Here is a 16,957-nt window from a genome sequence, read left to right on the forward strand (position 1 = left end):
CTCTCCCATCTAATGTTCCCTCCTTCCTTTCTTGGTGTGGGACCCCAGGGTTTTGATCAGAAAGGAACGGACAGCGGGTGCAGCTGAATTTTCTCAAGGGGGCATTGGCAGGAGGGGTCCAAGACTGGGGGAGGCTGGCTTGGCTGAGGAGCCTCTCAGCCTGAAGACCTCCTCTCAGTTGGAAAAGCCAGGGTGTGGCCTCCATGGCCTGTTGGCAGTTTCCTGCACAGAGGAAGGCAGGCTGCGTTCCAGCCATCGTCTGTCTTCCCTCCTGAGCAGAGGGGTAAGGAGGTCAGTGGTGGTGCCATGGCCGGGGAGGCTCTCTGCCACCCAGTGGCTACCCTTCTGAGTTTTCCTCTGGGGCTTCCCAACTGCAGATACTCCAACCAGAGGGTGGGAAGAAGGGGTAGGCCTCTTCCCTATAGGGCATCGTAGGCTGAGTCCAAGCCTGGGGAAGTGCTTGGATCTCAGAAACTGGCCTGATCATGTCCCCCTCTTCTGGATGGGGATGGGAACCTCATGGATCAGAGGGGTGGGTAGAGGAAACAGGAGGACTCTGTGGTGATGCTCAGCATTTTAGCAGGAACCTGCTAGCCTCATTTCTCATTGCCCTGGCATTGCCTGGAGGTGTGGACTTTGCCTTCTCTCTGGGCCCAGTTATTTGAGGTGGTGGTGGTGTTGGAGATGGTGGTAGCCACGGTGGCAGCAATGGAGAAGGTTCCCTTAGCTGACCCCCACACACACCCCCGCCCCCGCCCCCGCCCCCGCTCCCAGCCCCAGCCCCAGCCCCAGCCCCAGCCCCAGCCCCAGCCCCAGCCCATGGCCCCACTCTGGCTTTGGAATCCGTGATCACAGTCTCTCCTCTGCCTGTCCTTCGGAGGGGGTGACTCACCAGCCCCTCCCCTCATCCCCCTTCCCGCCCTCAGAGGTGTCATCTCACCCCAGACAGAGCCATCCACCTCCTCTCTGTACCCACTCCTGGGGCTCCTATTACCATGGCGACGGCCGAACTAATTGCAACCCTCATCCTGCTGAAGTTCAGGCTGCAGAGCCAGCACCCCACCCCCACCCTGGGCAGGAGTGGGGGAGGCTAAGGGGGTTGGGTTGGGGTCCCCTTCGCTGCACTGCCGTAGCTTTAACATCCTCGGCTCGCAATTCACACCCAACCCCTGGATTTAACCCTCACCAATTCTACCCCTTTTTTCCAGGGCTAAATTTTGGTCTCTGGGCAAGTGGGAGAAGGGGAGGGGCAGGAGCTGAAGGCTCCAGGTTTGTGATGTGGAACCAGCTTTGGCTTTGAGCGGTTTGGAGAGAAAACAGAGGGCCTCTTCGTAGGACCCACCCCTCGCCAAACCTCTCTAGTTTAGGGGACTCCAAGAGACCAACATTTCTGCCCGGACCCACACCCTTGCTTCGGACACCGTCGCCTGCACCTGAGTCCGGTCTCGCACCCCGGCTCCTTGCCTTCCCCAGTCTGCACCTCCTCCTCTTGGCTGTCTCCTCTTCCGATCCTGCTGCTCCCCCCCACCCCACCCCGCCTTCTCTGCTCCCGCCCGCTCGCCCCGCGCCCCGCCCCGCCCCGCCCCGCGCCGTTGCGGCCCAGGGCCGGAGTTGAGGAGTGTGTGTTCTGTTTCTCCCCTGTGCCCGCCCCCTCCGCCTCCGGCGACCAGGAGAGGGCGGAGCTGGCCGCGGGACGGAGGCACCTGGAGGCCCGCCAGGCGCTCTACGCCGAGCTCCAGACGCAGCTCGATAACTGCCCCGAGTCAGTGCGGGAACAGTTACAGGAGCAGCTGAGAAGGGTCAGTTTCACCAGCCCCCCTCCCCGCCCCCGAGGGCCGCCCGCCCGGAAGAGAGGAGCGGTGGGCCGGGAGCGCCCGGGCCCTGCAGTACCTGCCGGACGCCAGGGTCGGTGCTGTGGCTTGGAGGGGACAGGGAAGGATGGGGGTTTGGGGATGGAGGTTCTCCTTTCTGCTGCTGCAGGCCGCGCTGCCCGGGAAAGCGGCAGGGCCGAGCGGAGGAAAGAAGACAGGGTGGGGGCAGGGCCCCTCCTCCGTTTCCCCGGGTCCAGCCCCCAGATCTCTCGCCTCTGTGGCCTGGCCTTCCAGGCGCAGAGTGGGATCGTGAGCACCACCCGACCCCCTTTGTCACTGTCATTCAAGGAGGCCGAGGCCCTGGAGACGGAGACGAAGCTCTTCGAGGACTTGGAGTTCCAGCAGCTGGAACGGGAGAGCCGCGTGGAGGAGGAGCGCGAGCTGGCGGGCCAGGGGCTGCTCCGGAGCAAGGCCGAACTGCTCCGCAGCATCGCCAAGAGGAAGGTGCGCCCGCCGCATCCCGGGCACTGCCGGCTTGACCTCACCTGGCTGAGCCTCGGTCTCATCCTCTGTAAAGCAGGAAGAATAACAGGCTCTTGTGAGCATTAAAGGAGATGATGTATGTGGAAACAGCATAGGATGTGGTGATCATAGTAAGCACTCAGGAAACAACAGTAGCCGTTGTTCAGAAGCTCAGACACGCGCCCCCTCACCCCCTCCCGTGGAAGGTGGATGGGGCTCACATTCGGAGCTGGGCACTGGCTGGGCCGGGAAATGAGAGATGGAGATGGAGGACGAGGAGGAAGGGGCTGAGGAGGAGCTACCGCTTGTGGAGCGCTCTCGTCGGATGCTGAAGTGCTGGGACACAGACCTGAGATCTGGATATTAGAGCCAGCCCGGGGTCCTAGAAAGGCATCACTTGGGTTCCAGTCACAGCTCAGCCCTGGTTCAGCTGAGCTGTGAAACAAGGGGCTTGGGTATCGCAACTGTCTTGGTCAAGTCTGGTGCTTTAGTTGCTATAAAATCGACTCCTGATCTCAGCCAGACCTGGACAGGGTGATGGATGAGGATGTGTTAAGCAAGAGTTAGGAAGATGTGGGTGAGGAGACGGGCTCGGGGGGCCCAGGTGTGTTTGTGTACATGTGCACTTTGCCAGGCTGGAGAGGGTAGGTGGGAGGTGAATGCAGTGAGACTGGGGGAAGGGTGTCAAAAAGTGGGGCTTGATGGCTAGTCTGAGTTTGGTGGAAAGTGGGGGAGTCACTGAACTTCCCCCTGAGTCCAGATCCCTTGTTTCTCTCCCTGAGCTGCTCTGCTTTACAAATGCATTTACCTATCAGTGAAATGAGCATAAGGGCACCTGCCTCATAAGAGAGTTAAGTGAAGTAACACATGCAAAGCATTTACCAGTGTTTTTCGGTCCTGACAGGTTCTCAGTAAATGGCAGATCTTGCCCCATTACCACTTGGTCTGCTTCAGTCTGCTTGGACTGACCCCAGATTTAGTACAGCTCCCTTTTTCCCTCCTTTCTCTCCTATGTCTTGCTCTTCATGGTGCTAGTTTAAGGCCTCCTCTTTCAGGAAGGCCTCCTGGGATAAACACAGCTCATTTCTACTAGCCCCCATCCTTCTCTCTCACTTAATATCTTTTCATTCCCTTGGCACAAGATTGTTGAGCCAGGCACTACAGTAAGCCCTGTTGGGGATATGGAGACAGAAAAGACACTGACTTTGTCCTTGGATCAGACAGCTAGGGTGGGATGGTGGTGATGAGAGATACATGTTCACCGGTATAGGCTGCAGTCCATGGGGTCGCGAAGAGTCGGGCACGACTGAGCGACTCCCCTTTCACTTTTCACTTTCATGCATTGGAGAAGGAAATGGCAACCCACTCCAGTGTTCTTGCCTGGAGAATCCCAGGGACGGGGGAGCGTGGTGGGCTGCCATCTATGGGGTCACACAGAGTCGGATACGACTGAAGTGACTTAGCAGCAGCAGCAACAGTAATCCAAGGCAAATGGTGATATGGAATAATTTGAGCATAGAGCAAGGGGCAAAGAAATTGAGGGATAATCAGGGGAGATGTTGGAGAGAAGACAGCGTTAGGTCTGGTCTTGGAGAAGTAAGCTCCCAATGGGTGGAGAAGACAGGGCAGCATTCCTGGAAAAAGGCACTGTATAAGGCCGGCCTGGGAGTGGACACCTGAACCGCCAATGGTACAACAGGGCCAAGCTGCGGGCATGCCAAGGGCTCAGGGTGGGAGGGAGGCTGGAAAGCAGGTCCAGGTCCAGGAGCCCTTGAGTGCTGGCCGAGGGGTTTTTGCTTTATCCTGTGATTAGTGAGAAGTCGCTGAAAGATTTTGAGAAAACTGATCTACCCTTATTCATGGATTTAAAGAAAATTATTCACGTAATATACATTCTGGGCTTTCCTGGTGATTCAGATGTAAAGAATCTGCCTACAAGGCAGGAAACACAGGTTCGATCCCTGGGTCAGGAAGATCACTTGGAGAAGGGAATGGCAACCCACTCCAGTATTCTTGCCTGGAGAATTCTATGGACAGAGGAGCCTGGTGGGCTATGGTCCATGGGGTCGCAGAGTTGGACACGACTGAGCAACTAACACACATTCCAAAAAGGCTAGAAAATTCAGACAAACAAACGAATGAACCTCAAAGGCCATTATAGGAAGCTGTTTGTGGGGTGGATCAGAAAGGTAAGAGAGTGGAAACGGGCTGGTGAAAAAAGTTGAGGCCAGGAAAGCAGGGGGCCTGGCTTGGTGTGGTGGCAGTGGGTTGGGGGCTTGGGGTCGGGTGCAGGACCATTCAGCATCTCCAGGATTCAGGACCTGTTGACTCTGGGGGCCGGGGGATGAGGGGTTTGGGAACTTTAGTTCTGGCCGGTATGCCTGGTGGCCGGTAAGAGGAGGAGCTGACCACAGCAGCCTGCGTTTTCTGGGGGTGAGTGGCTGAGCGGAAGTGCTGGTTGATTCCCTTCACCCAAGCCCAGGGCCTCTGGGCAGGAGAGACAGCCAGGCCTCACCTTGGGCTGCCTCACCCATTGTTCCCATCCTCTCCAGGAGCGCCTGGTGGTCCTGGACAGTCAGGCTGGGCAGATCCGGTCCCAGGCTGTGCAGGAGTCTGAACGCCTAGCCCGGGATAAGAATGCCGCCCTGCAGCTGCTGCAGAAGGTAGCCCTGTCAGACTGGGAGTGAGGGGGGAGGAGGGCCGGTGCGGGGCTGGGGGAGTGGGAGGTGAGTGCAGGGTGCTGGGTGGAGACTGGCCAGTCGTGTGGGATCCCCCTTTATTTGGGGCTCCTTGCTTCATTCCCACTCCTGATTCTGCCGCTTTGGACTTGCAGGAGAAGGAGAAACTGGCTATGCTGGAAAGAAGATACCACTCGCTCACAGGCGGCCGGCCTTTCCCGAAGACCACGCCCACCCTCAAAGAGGTAATGTGGTTGGGTCAGCCCCAGCCTCATGAGCCCACGGGTCTCCTGGGAGGCTCTGGAGAAACATGTGGCACCTTCGCCCCAGGGGCTGAGGTCTAGTGTGGGGACGTTTTCCTGAGCTGGAGAGATGCAGCAGGAATGGCTCTGAGGTCTGGGATCGGATCCTCCATGGCCGCCAGCTGCTCCTTTTCATCTACCTCTCTGGCTCCCAGGAGCCTGCTGATCTTACCGTTTTGGGTGACTGCATATATCTGGGGGATTCAGGAGCTGTGGGTGGGGAAGATGGCAGCTCAGGATGGGGCCGGGCAGACCCAAGTTGAGGGGAAGTGTATGGATCTCGGGGTCCTGATCTTGGAGCTCCCTGGGCTTCTGTCTAGAGCTGGGCTGTGGGCTCAGATGTGGGCATTGAGGCTCCTTCAGCCTTTCTTCCCTGAGTCTTTGCACGCCTGGCGTGTGAGGTCCCACCTCATGCCTGGCTTTCCGCCTCATTGCACAAGCAAGTTAGGCCTCAGGTAGGGTGGCTGGGCTGAGTGTGAGGGGCGAGGCCCCTCACCCGTACCCTCTCTGTAGGCTGACCTGCTCATCTCCGAGTCCTCAGAGGTGGGGCTGGGGACGGCAGCTCTGGGCCCCTTCCCAGAGTCTTCTCAGGCTGGGGCCTCCTCTGTTCCCTTAATCCCACCTGCTTCCACTCAGCTCTGCCTCAAAGCACAAGAGGTAATCACAGCTCACTGCCTGTCTGCCTGCTTGATGAGCTTCTGCCCGCGACTCCTCCCACTGGCCACACTGAAGGGCACATGGCAGTAATCCTTTGGCCAGAGTTTGTGGTTCCATAGGTGCCTGGGCAGCTCATGCAAAAATCAGAGCATCAGTTTGCACATGTTCAGCATGCCATTCATCAGTTGCCACAACACACTGGACCTTCCAGCTCATTTTCCTGTTCTGTGACCCCTGGAGGACAGTCTGCCTCTGGAGCTAGACCAGGGTGGGCTCCCCTGGGTGGGGCAGGCTTAGGATCCTGGGCTTTGATTTCACATGCATTTTGGGTGCCTGCTGTGCTCCCCAGACCTGGATAAACTCAGGATTCTAAGGATATGCTCAGGGAATACGGCAGTGTGTGTCTTTCTAACCCATGATCTACCTTGTGAGCATCTTTCCAAGTCCTAGCCTTTGCACAGTGGGCCTGTTTATCTGCCTGGGCTTGTAACTGCTCCCTGCTCAGGTCTCTTTCTCAGGGTCCACCTTGCTCAGGCCCTCGTGGTGCCTCCAGAGGACCCATGGGGATGGTGTGGCTGGTGCTCAGTAGTGCATGTGTGTGCCCCACTGGGGATGCCCAAGGTGTTGGAGACAGAAGGGTTCTCTGGGAGCTGGGTCCTGATCCCCGGTGGGCTCGTGACTTCTTCATCTACCCCTCGTCCAGGGCAAACCCAGGAATGGGTAATCAGGGGGCCCACTGGGGCCTGGATGCCAGGGCAGCCTCATAAGTGGAGGTCAAGAAGAGCCTTCTCTGGAAGTCCCAGTGGTCAGGACTCTTGCTACTGAGGCTGTGGGTTCAATGCTTGGTCAGGGAACTAATATCCCACAAGCTGTGCAGTGTGGCCAAAAAAAAAAAAAAAGACTTCAGATAGTTCTGCCTGCCCTTTTCTGCCCTCCCCCCAACCCCCCTGACAGCCCTCTGTGGCCACAGTGAGCTCCCCACCCCTGCCTTGGATTTGTGTGGAATGGAGTGTTGGCTCTTTGGCATGAAGTGTGGTGTCTGGTGTCTGGTGCCTGGCGGAGTCCTGTTAACCTGTTCTCTGCCCGTCCCTCCCCTCGCACTGGGCGCCCTAGGAGTATGTGAGCCTGGCAGAGGTTCTCCACCTGAGCTCCCGCTTGGACCCCCATGCTTCTGCCACTTCCCCCAGCGCACTCGCTCAGCCCCTGCCCGACAGTGAGGTACCAGCCACCGAGTGAGCCCACCTGTGCCCACGGGCCTGCTTGCGGGTGCCCTGTGTTTCCCCAGGGTGTGGGGCAGGGGGTGGGCAGCAGGGTCTGTTTTCAGCAGTGACGGAGAAGGGCCGCTGGCATAAGGGGAGTTGGGAGCGGTTCCCTCTCTTGCTTTCTCAGCTCCTGAGGGCTCGAGGAGGGAAGGCCTTCCGCTCCAGTGTAAGGGTCTCCTGCTGAGAAGACCCTGGGTTTCCCGGGCTCTGCAGGCCTCCTTGGCTCCGTGCTTGAATCCTACCCTTGGGCAGGGCCACCTCTTGGGTTCCAGTCCCATTAACCTCTTGTATTCCCTCCCGCATCCGGCCTTCCCCCAAGTACGTGACGCTTGAGCAGCTAAAGGCGATGTGGGGCACCTCGCCAGTGCCCACGGCCCCTGCGCTGGGCCTGCCTCCCTGGGCCCCTGCCTCCCAGGACCTGATTCCCACCACCTGCCTTCCTCCCGCGCTGCCCTCTTCCTCCTCCTTCGCTTCTGTCACGCCTTCGCCCCAGGTTGGTGGTCTGTGTCCCTGCCGCCCGTGCAGCCCACTCGCGGTGTGGCTCTGTGTGTGCTTGCCCCCCACGCAGTGGTGTCTCCGCCCTCGGCCAGCCCCAGGGGCGCGCTGTGTGCCGGGCGGGCTGCGGCTGGCTGGCCTCGTGGTTGGCGTAGTCCGTGTCTGTGGTCTGGGAGCTGTGCCCCGTTTCTCTTTGCCTTCAGCACGTTCGTGGCAACGGTTTCTCACTGTGTTTTCTTCTCTTTGTGCTCTCCTTTCTCCCATCCTCCCCATTTCCCTTGCCTTCCTGTCTCCCCATAATGGCCTGCCTTTACCCTTCCTCCGACCTGGCCCTTTCTTTGCCCTTTCCTCCCTCCTCCTCCTCTCTCCGCTCCCCTCGTTTCTTGATTTCCTGACCTTTTCCTCTCCGTCCTTGCTCCCCAACCCCGTCCCCCCGTCCTCCTCCCCCGTCCCCCCTCCAGATGGAGAAGCTGCTGCTCCCCGCAGTAGACTTAGAGCAGTGGTACCAGGAGCTGATGGCCGGGCTGGGGACGGGCCCCGCTGCCGCCTCCCCTCGCTCCTCCCCCCCGCCTCTGCCCGCCAAAGCTTCCCGCCAGCTGCAGGTAACCCCTCCCTCACTGCCCAGCCCTGCTCCTCTCAGCTCTGGGTACCTCCTTCAGACCCTTCAGCCGCACAGATGATGGGGGATTAATCCAGCCGGTGCAGCAGGGGCCTCTGGACCCCGAGAGGGAAGTGAGGGTCCCCTCGAGGGCGGCCGTCCTGGCCCTTGGGGCACGGAGGGCCAGCCTCCCGAATCCGAGGGTGATGCGCTGGATGGTCCGACGGAAGGGAGCTCGGCGAGCGGCAGGGCCTGTGCGGCACTCAGCACGCTCACTCTGTCCTAGGCAGCTCTCACCCCGGAGCTTCTCGCCCAGTCCTCACACGCTCCTGAGCCTGTTGCCCCTGGCACTTGTGTGTCCTGGGAGAGTCGCCAGTCTTTGTTCTCCTGGTGTCCCCAGGGATGACTCTCGGAGGCAGGAGAGAGTGGGTCAGAGACTCTCAGATGACGGCCTTGAGTTCATACCCCGGACTCAGAGTCGCCATGAGGGGTCTACTGGAGCCCCAAGCAAGCTGCTGACCGTGGTGTGGGGCAGGGTGTTCAGGCAGTCTTCTGCCCCAGGTTCCACTCCAGTGACCGGCCACGGTGCCTGATCAATCCCCTGCCCCCGCCCACTCAAGATTTGTTCCTAGAGTGAAGACATGGCACCTCGAAGACCGGTCTCAGCTGAAATTCCACGTTCCCTTTAGAAGGTGTTGGCATGGCCCTTCTATTTTGTGCCCAGCTGGGTTGAGGTTTTTACATGTTTTGATTCACGTAATCTCTACCACAGGCCTTTGAGGTAGATAACGAGAACTCTCATTTCACAGATCAAGCACTTGGGCCCACAGCAGATAAGTAATCTCTCCAAGGCCGCACAGCTAGGAAGTGGCAGGGGCAACACGGAGAGTCAGGGTTCCTGACTCCAAAGACTGCCGAGAGGCTGGCAGTTATTTAGCCTAGCCCTGCCCCCTCCTTCTGCAGATAAGGAGGCCGAGGCCCAGAGTGGGGAGGTGCGTGGCCCAAGGTCACCTACACCGTTAGTTGGCAGAGCTGGGACCAGAGGGAGCCTTGGCCTCCAGGCGGCCTCCTTTAGAACTCAGCCTGTCGGTGTGAACTCCTCATGTGGGTTGATTTACAGTCCTTTCTACCATGCGGGGTTGGCCCCAAGGAGGAACAGCCTGGAAAGGAGGCTTGGCAGCCGCCAGGAACGTCTGCTCACTGGGCTGGCCCCGGAGGCTCAGTGCTGTGGTCAGCGAGAGACCGAGGCCTCAGGGGCCTGGTGCTGGGCACCTTGGATCCCAGCCCGCTCGGTGCCATGGGAGTGATGCCCAGTGGGGGAGCCGGAGGTCCGTTAGCAGATGCCACCTCGCCCCTCCAGGTTTACCGCTCCAAGATGGACAGCGAGGCCACCAGCCCCCTGCCCCGCACCCGCAGTGGGCCACTCCCCTCCTCCTCTGGCTCGTCTTCCTCCTCCTCCCAGCTCAGCGTGGCTACCTTGGGCCGAAGCCCCTCACCCAAGGTCTGAGAACAGTGGGTGGGCTGCGTGTGGTGGTGGTGGTGGTTGGGGGATGGGTTTGGAGATGGCCACACTGGGGAGGGACCACAGCCATCCACGAAGCCTTGTGGGTGGGCGGGTGTCTTCTGAGCCTCAGGTCCCAGTGCCCCGTTTCCTCTGCCGCCCCGCCCCCCGCCCCCCGCCGCCCACAGAGCACCCTGCTCGCCCAGAACGGCACCAGCAGCCTTCCTCGCAACCTGGCAGCCACATTGCAGGACATCGAGACCAAGCGCCAGCTGGCCCTGCAGCAGAAGGGTGAGTGGCCGCCACGCCAGCCCACTTGCTGTCCCAGGGCCCCTGGACATCCGCCACACCCTGTCACCCTAGCTTATCCACGCCCACACCCTTCCCAGGATATGTTCCCTTTACATGGGGAGCAAAAGGGATCTGGATTAGAGACCTAAAGAAGAAAGACTCCTGGAGGTTTATCCAAAGGCTAAGGGGCAGGGGACTCAGGGTAGCCAGGCTGTGGCATGTTTTCTAGAGAGCCCAGCAAGTAAGGGGAGTGCTTGTTGACCTGAGTAGAACTAGACATTGCCCTGTCTGGAGGCAGGGGATTGGACTTGACGACCTCCAGGAGTGCTTCCCTAACATGTTAGTTCGCGGGAACACCCAGGAGTGCCGGTTGCTCGTGTGCATTTTGGTTGTTTCGAAAGCCCATGTCTGTGCCTCTCTCTCCTCTCATCCCCTCTGTGTCTCTGCCCTGCCCTCTGCCCGGGGGGCCCCCCACTCCAGTCGAGTCGCTTCCTGCCGAGCCCCTCCCAACTGACGACCCAGCAGGTAGAGCGTTGGTCACTGAGGGCATTGCTTTGGCCGGGCGACCCCTGCCCGGACCTCCGCATGATGGATTCTGCCCAGGCCCCCTCTGCCCGCGGGCAAGACCCCCAGGCTGAGCTGGGCTGGGGTGTCGGGTTGGCCTTGTGAGCTCTCCTGCCGCAGCGGAGTTCCGCCTCTCTCCCCTCCCTCCTTTCCTGCGCGCTCCTGCTTCTGCATTGCCGCGGGGTGTGCACTGATGAGGGTGCTCGGGCTGCCGGCACCCCTTCCTCCCCCCAGCAGCAGGGTTGGGAGCATGCGCCCTGCCCACCTGTTCAGGCCTGGGTTGTGAGCTGGAGCCACTGGGCCATCATGCCACCAGGGCGCCCCCTGGGCAGGTTTGGGGCCCCGTGTGGACTCAGCATGCGGTGAGGATGCTGAAGCCAGACTGCACGGCTGTGGTCAGTTGTGCGGGCGATGAAGCCAGGGCAGCTGGACCCAGAGCTGCGGGGGCTTCGGGGAGCTGGTGGGGGGCAAGGGGGCTGCTCCGTGTTACCTATCCCCGCTCGCTGCCTCCCTCTGTCTGTAGCGCTGCTGGTGTCCTCCCTGGCTGGGTGGGGTGCCCACCGTGACATCCCCCATCCCCCCCCACACACACGCAGGACAGCAGGTGATCGAGGAACAGCGGCGGCGGCTGGCGGAGCTGAAGCAGAAGGCAGCGGCTGAGGCGCAGTGCCAGTGGGACGCCCTGCACGGGGCGGCGCCCTTTCCCACCGGGCCTGCGGGTTTCCCGCCGCTCATGCACCACTCCATCCTGCACCACCTGCCGGCCTCGCGGGAGAGAGGTGAGGAGGGTGAGCACGCCTACGACACGCTGAGCCTGGAGAGCTCCGACAGCATGGAGACCAGCATCTCCACGGGGGGCAACTCTGTCTGCTCCCCCGACAACATGTCCAGGTACCGGCCCGGCTGCTGATGGGTGTGGCCTCTGTCCTCCCCACGCCGGGGCCTCCACCTCTACCAGCTGCCTCTTCCCCCGCTTCCCTCCCCAGTGCCAGCGGCCTGGACATGGGGAAGATTGAGGAAATGGAGAAGATGCTGAAAGAAGCTCACGCTGAGAAGAGCCGACTGATGGAGTCGAGGGTGAGGCAGACCTGGGCCCTGGGGCTGCCCTCTGCCCGCTGGGGGCCTCCGCCCCTCCCAAGGCCTCTTCCCCACATTGTTCTCGCCACAGTCCCTGAGGAAGAGAGTGTTTTCCAAGCCTAGGTTCCTCAAGTTGGGGATCAGGAGGCTTGGCAAGATGACAAGTTTCACAGCCCTTAGGAAAAGGGGAGGAGCACGGTAACCATTGTCCAGCTGTGAATTTCCTGCACGGGAACTTCCAGTCTTTGTTCGCTTCTGGGGACCTTTGGCCACCAAGAAAATTTTGATGCCTGTCTACCTGAGTGCCAGGTCACTCCTTTTGGAGATGGTTGGGAATTGGGGCTTGAAGGATGAGGACAGAGAGAAGGCAGATATCCAAGCCAGAGCAGAGGTGTTGGCTGCAGGCACGTCACAGTCCCTGCCGGTGGACCTGGGCTGGGACACAGCCAGGCTGGGGAAACCGTGCCCAGGGAGGAGGCTGAATAAAGAATCCTGAAGACGTTCGGTCTCTACTATCCGGGGCTCTCTCTGTGTCTGGAGAGGAGAGTGGGGCCCTGGGAGCAGGAGACCAACCGGGAAAGAAAGCCTCTTTATCTTAAACTCCCTTGAAAGGAGGGCACATTTGCAAACATCTCTTGGCAAAAGGAGAAAAAGGAGATTTCTCTAAATTCTGAGCTGGGAAGAAATGGTAGATGGGAGTTAGTCATGTGAAGGTTGTTACCGGTATTGAAGACATACAACATCACCTATGTGCTCTGTATTTAATGATTTGTTTTAATGACTTAAAATCTTTTGATAATGGCTTTCATAAGTTCTTTTTTTTTCCATAAAATTTGAAGGTCAACTGTGAATGTTTGGAGTTTCAGAGGGCCTTCACTTAGTGATTAGGGCAGGATTGCTGAATCCATTCGATGTCAGAAAAAGTTGTTTCAATAACCCATGTCCTAGGAATTCAGATACAGATTTTAAAAGCCCCTCCCCTTTTTCTTTAATTGAGTGCTGCCATCCTGCCAGCATCAGTGATGGACATTTACCTACACGATTGCATTTAGTTTTCCCTACAGTCCAAAGGAGTAGGCACTCTTGGCCGCATCTTATAGAGGCTTAGGGAGTTTGGCGGGGCCCGGCGCTCACAGTGGTGGTAGAACCAGGGTTTGAAGGCAGGGTGGTCTCACTTTAAAGCATTTACTCTTGTCAGCACTGTCCCTGGAGAGGAGGGTGGGCTTGGAGTATACGGCCCCTCTAACCAGGCTGCCCTCTGAGGTGGGTGTCTCCTGTAGCTCTGGCCCGGCCCAAGGAGGGGTGTTGGGGGCTTGGAGTTAAGAGGGCAGCCGTGGGCACTGAGCCCCAGCCTTGGGTGCAGGAACGTGAGATGGAGCTGAGGCGGCAGGCCCTGGAGGAGGAGCGGAGGCGGCGGGAGCAGGTTGAACGAAGGCTGCAGAGCGAGAGCGCCCGGAGGCAGCAGCTCGTGGAGAAGGAGGTCAAGATGCGGGAGAAGCAGTTCTCGCAGGTGAGTGGGTGTGGGGTTGGGGTGGGGCTGTGGAGGGGTCTGGATAGCCCAGGGTACCCATGCTGGGCGGTGGAGCCTGTTCTCTCCAGGAAGTTTTGCCCAAGCAGGATTCTACCTGCGACTTGCTTGGCCCTAAAGAACAGAACCCACTAGGGTCTGTTCAGGCCGGTATGTGTGTGTGTGTGTGTCTGTGTGTGTGTGTCTGTGTGTGTATGTCTGTGTGTATGTGTGTCTGTGACTGTGTGTGTCTCTGTGTGTGTCTGTGTGTGTCTGTGTCTCTGTGTGTGTGTCTGTGACTGTGTGTGTGTCTGTGACTGTGTGTGTGTCTGTGTCTGTGTGTGTGTCTGTGTGTGTCTGTGTGTGTGTGTGTGTGTATCGGGTTGTGGGGGTGTGGCAGGCCACCCTGTAGAGATGAGGGTCTGCGCAGGCCTTCCAGAGGTGGGAGCTGTGTCCAGATCAGGGTCTCCCCTCGGCCTCTCTCCGGGGCCTCGTGGGTCTGCCCCATGTCCCTTCCTGCATCCCCGTGCCCTCCTGCGCCGAGTGTTTGGTGTCTGTCCTGGCCTCACTGCACCAGACCTTTCGGCTCTCGGCCCCACTGCCAGCGGCTGAACTCACCCTGACTTGTGGTTTATGTCTCCAAAAGAGAATTGTAGCAGCTTCTCCCTGGGACCAGAACCCCATCCTTACACAGAATCCAGCCCGGGTGTGTTTCATTACCTGGGAGCCTTGAGCAGAAGAGTTGAAGGCAGAAGGAGAAGTTAGGTTAGGCAGGAAAATCTACCTGCATTTCCAGGCCCAGATCCTGGGCCCGCGGGAGAGCCCGTGAGACTCAGACAGGCCCATCCCTTCCTGTGGGGTCTCCATGGGCCTCCCCAGGGGTGGGGGGTCCTACCCCACAGTGACCAGTGATCGCAGCTCCTTGATTTCCTAATGGTGCAGCGACATAAATTCTAAGGGTTAGATTGTCTGATTTGAGAATTCAGAAATGATGAGAAACTCTGGGAGTTTCGCCTCGGTGCTTGGAATCGTTGTATGCCTAAGTTCCCGTTTCCTGTCTCTGGTCTCTCAGGGACTCAACTTCTCTACCCCCTGCCCTGGGGCTCAGGTGGGGCTGCAGAGGCCACCAGCTTTGAGAAAGCCGGTGGAGTCGGCTCATCATTTCCGGGCACCTCCAGAAAGTTGAACATTTTGTTTCTTCTTTAAATAATCTATGGTATTTCCTTTTCATAGCATTCTAACATTCTTCCTAGAAATGAAGAGTAGGAAAAAAATTCCTGTTGACTGAAAATTCTAGATAAGAATCAGAAATTTTGAGGTGGAACAGACCTCAGAGATGGTCTAGTTCAAAGCCCTTGTTTACACATGAGGACCCAAACAAAGGCCCCCCTGGGAAGGCCAGGCTTCGTACTGGGCTTTTCTTCCAAGACCACATTCTTTTGCTTTGTTGCATTCAGGACAGGAGGGGCAGGGACAGGACAGGGGCGGCTGTGTCTGGGAAACTGAGGCATAGCGCCTTTCAGCAGTTTGCCCAGGCCTGGCTGGAGTCAGCACAGGCGCACCAGGTCCCTGCTTGGGCCAAAGCCCCATGAAACCAGAGTGACAGAGTAGGGGTTCAGGACTGAAGCCGAGGGGCCTGGGAAAGGGAATGACAAGGGAGGGAACAGCCCCGACTCATCCTGCTCTCTGTCCCCAGGCACGACCCCTGACCCGTTACCTGCCAATCCGGAAGGAAGACTTTGACCTGAAGACCCACATCGAGTCGTCAGGCCACGGTGTGGATACCTGTCTGCACGTGGTGCTCAGCAGCAAGGTACAGGCATGTGGAGCTCTGGGGGGCTTGGTGGGGACCCCACGGTCAGAAGAGCCTCCTGGGTCCTTGGAAGAGTGGCCTCAGCTCCTGCCCTAATACCAGTGGTCTCTGTCCCGGGACAGGCATGCTGGCTTGAAGAGATGCTAGGGACAGCCCCGCTGTGAATATAGGCGCAGGTGATGGGCTGACATTGCTGCTCAGAGAAGAAGGTTTAGGGGGCTGTGCATTTGGGTCCTGCCTCACCCCTGCCTCCCACCAGGTCTGCCGTGGCTACTTGGTCAAGATGGGCGGCAAGATCAAGTCATGGAAGAAGCGCTGGTTTGTCTTTGACCGGCTCAAGCGCACCCTTTCCTATTACGTGGGTGAGTTGCCCCTAGACTGCCCCAGAGCTAGGACCCCTGGGCTCTGTCACCCAGAAGCTTCCAAGTGGGGGCCAGGGCCTTGAGCTGGGTCTTGTTCTCCTTTCTCTGATAATGTACAAGGCTCACCTCGTTTGATTTGTTCAACCATTCATTTTTTTTTCCAGCAGTATTACTGAGCATCTAGTAAGTCCCAGGAAGTATCTTAGGCTCTGATGATAAGCAAGGGGGCCACAACCCTCTCCCCTGGAGCCTGTTGCTGGGACACAAACAGTGAACAAAGAATGATGGGGGTGCTATAGGGCACCCCAGATGCTGTGTGTGCATGGAGTCCTGTGGATCCCTCTTGGGCAAGTTCCCACAGAGACTCTGAGATAAGCAGCTGAGCATGCCTGGGGGCAGCACTCCCCAGCTGTCCTGCTCTCTCAGCACTCTGCACCCAGCCTCCAGCTTGGTTTCCCAGCCCTGGAGTTCCCTCTGGACAGTTCCCACTTGGAGGCTAGAATGTTATATCATAGCCTCATCAGGACAGGCTGGGCTGTGCTGCAGAAACAACCCCATCCTAAGATCTCAGGAGCTCAGAACCAAAGTTCTTCTTACTCCTGATCTGTATCCATGTTCGTCATGGGTTGGTGGGGGTCTGCCCTGTGTCGATTCTTTCTCTGCTTCAGAGCATGCCTTTCTGGAACGCTGCTGGCTGCAGTGGCAGAGGGTAAAGAGAAATGTGATTGGGTTTGCACTGGGTTAAATTCCCCAGCTGGAGTCTGTCCCCAAGTCACTAGCGGGCCTGTTCAGCCAGTCACCCAGCCCCACCCAACCACAAAGCCAGGAGAGCCGTCCTGCTCAGCGCCAAGAGGGAAAGGGCCAGAAGTGTGTGGTGCTGGAGTCCTGCAGCCTGGAGCACCTGGCTTCCCCCACTGAACTGGTCCCCAGACAAATGCCATCTCTTCCAGGAAGCCCTCCCCGCCCACCTGGGCCCTGGGTGAGGGGAGGCTTACGGGTGTCCCCATGTTTCCACCTAGGCTGGAAATGGACTTTGTCAGGCCTGGGAGGACAACTCCATCTTAGGCACGTTGAGGTTGAAGTGCCCCTGGGGCATCTAAGGTTATGAGAAGGGTCAGGGTTAGAGGCAGAGTGAAAGTCGAAGCTGTTGGACTAATAATAATGATGATGGTAGCAGATCATACTTACTGCACACGTGTATGGCCAGATGCTGTGCTCAGCCTTCCGCATGTATCATCTCATTTAATCTCATTTAATCATCATCATAATCTTGTGAAGGAAGCACAAGTTTTACACCTGTTTTGCAGATGAGGAAAATTAAGCACAGAGAGGCTAAGTAACTTGCCTAAGGTGTCTCAGCAGCTGAGAGGCAGAGCTAAGACTGAGCTTGGACAGTTAGACTTCAGAGAAGAGGGAGAGACAGAGCTGCACCCCAGGGCAGGGCCACCCTTGTGAGGGAGAAGGAAAAGGAGGCTGCAGTAAAGCAGGGTGCAGGAGGCGGGAAGTCACAGGCCAGG

The 16,957-nt window shown here is 58.5% G+C and overlaps 1 protein-coding gene across 5 annotated transcripts in view; it reads left to right on the forward strand.

Annotated features, from left to right (window-relative positions):
* The window catches only part of PHLDB1 (pleckstrin homology like domain family B member 1), a 43,211-nt gene that overhangs the window by 17,617 nt on the left and 8,637 nt on the right, over window positions 1–16,957 (forward strand). Inside the window, exons 9-19 of one of the 5 annotated variants that reach the window (XM_068988325.1) lie at window positions 1,671–1,799; window positions 2,160–2,315; window positions 4,886–4,996; window positions 5,167–5,256; window positions 9,686–9,826; window positions 10,015–10,117; window positions 11,278–11,572; window positions 11,668–11,758; window positions 13,122–13,268; window positions 14,962–15,078; window positions 15,338–15,440. In XM_068988325.1, coding sequence (XP_068844426.1) covers window positions 1,671–1,799; window positions 2,160–2,315; window positions 4,886–4,996; window positions 5,167–5,256; window positions 9,686–9,826; window positions 10,015–10,117; window positions 11,278–11,572; window positions 11,668–11,758; window positions 13,122–13,268; window positions 14,962–15,078; window positions 15,338–15,440 — 1,483 coding nt within the window. Of the gene's footprint in view, window positions 1–1,670; window positions 1,800–2,159; window positions 2,316–4,885; window positions 4,997–5,166; window positions 5,257–8,188; window positions 8,330–9,685; window positions 9,827–10,014; window positions 10,118–10,597; window positions 10,874–11,277; window positions 11,573–11,667; window positions 11,759–13,121; window positions 13,269–14,961; window positions 15,079–15,337; window positions 15,441–16,957 lie in introns of those variants that run through there. The other 4 variants (XM_068988326.1, XM_068988327.1, XM_068988329.1 and 1 more) reach the window with 4 other exon arrangements.

Source organism: Capricornis sumatraensis, chromosome 16 (assembly GCF_032405125.1).
Source record: "Capricornis sumatraensis isolate serow.1 chromosome 16, serow.2, whole genome shotgun sequence".
NCBI lineage: Eukaryota > Metazoa > Chordata > Mammalia > Artiodactyla > Bovidae > Capricornis > Capricornis sumatraensis.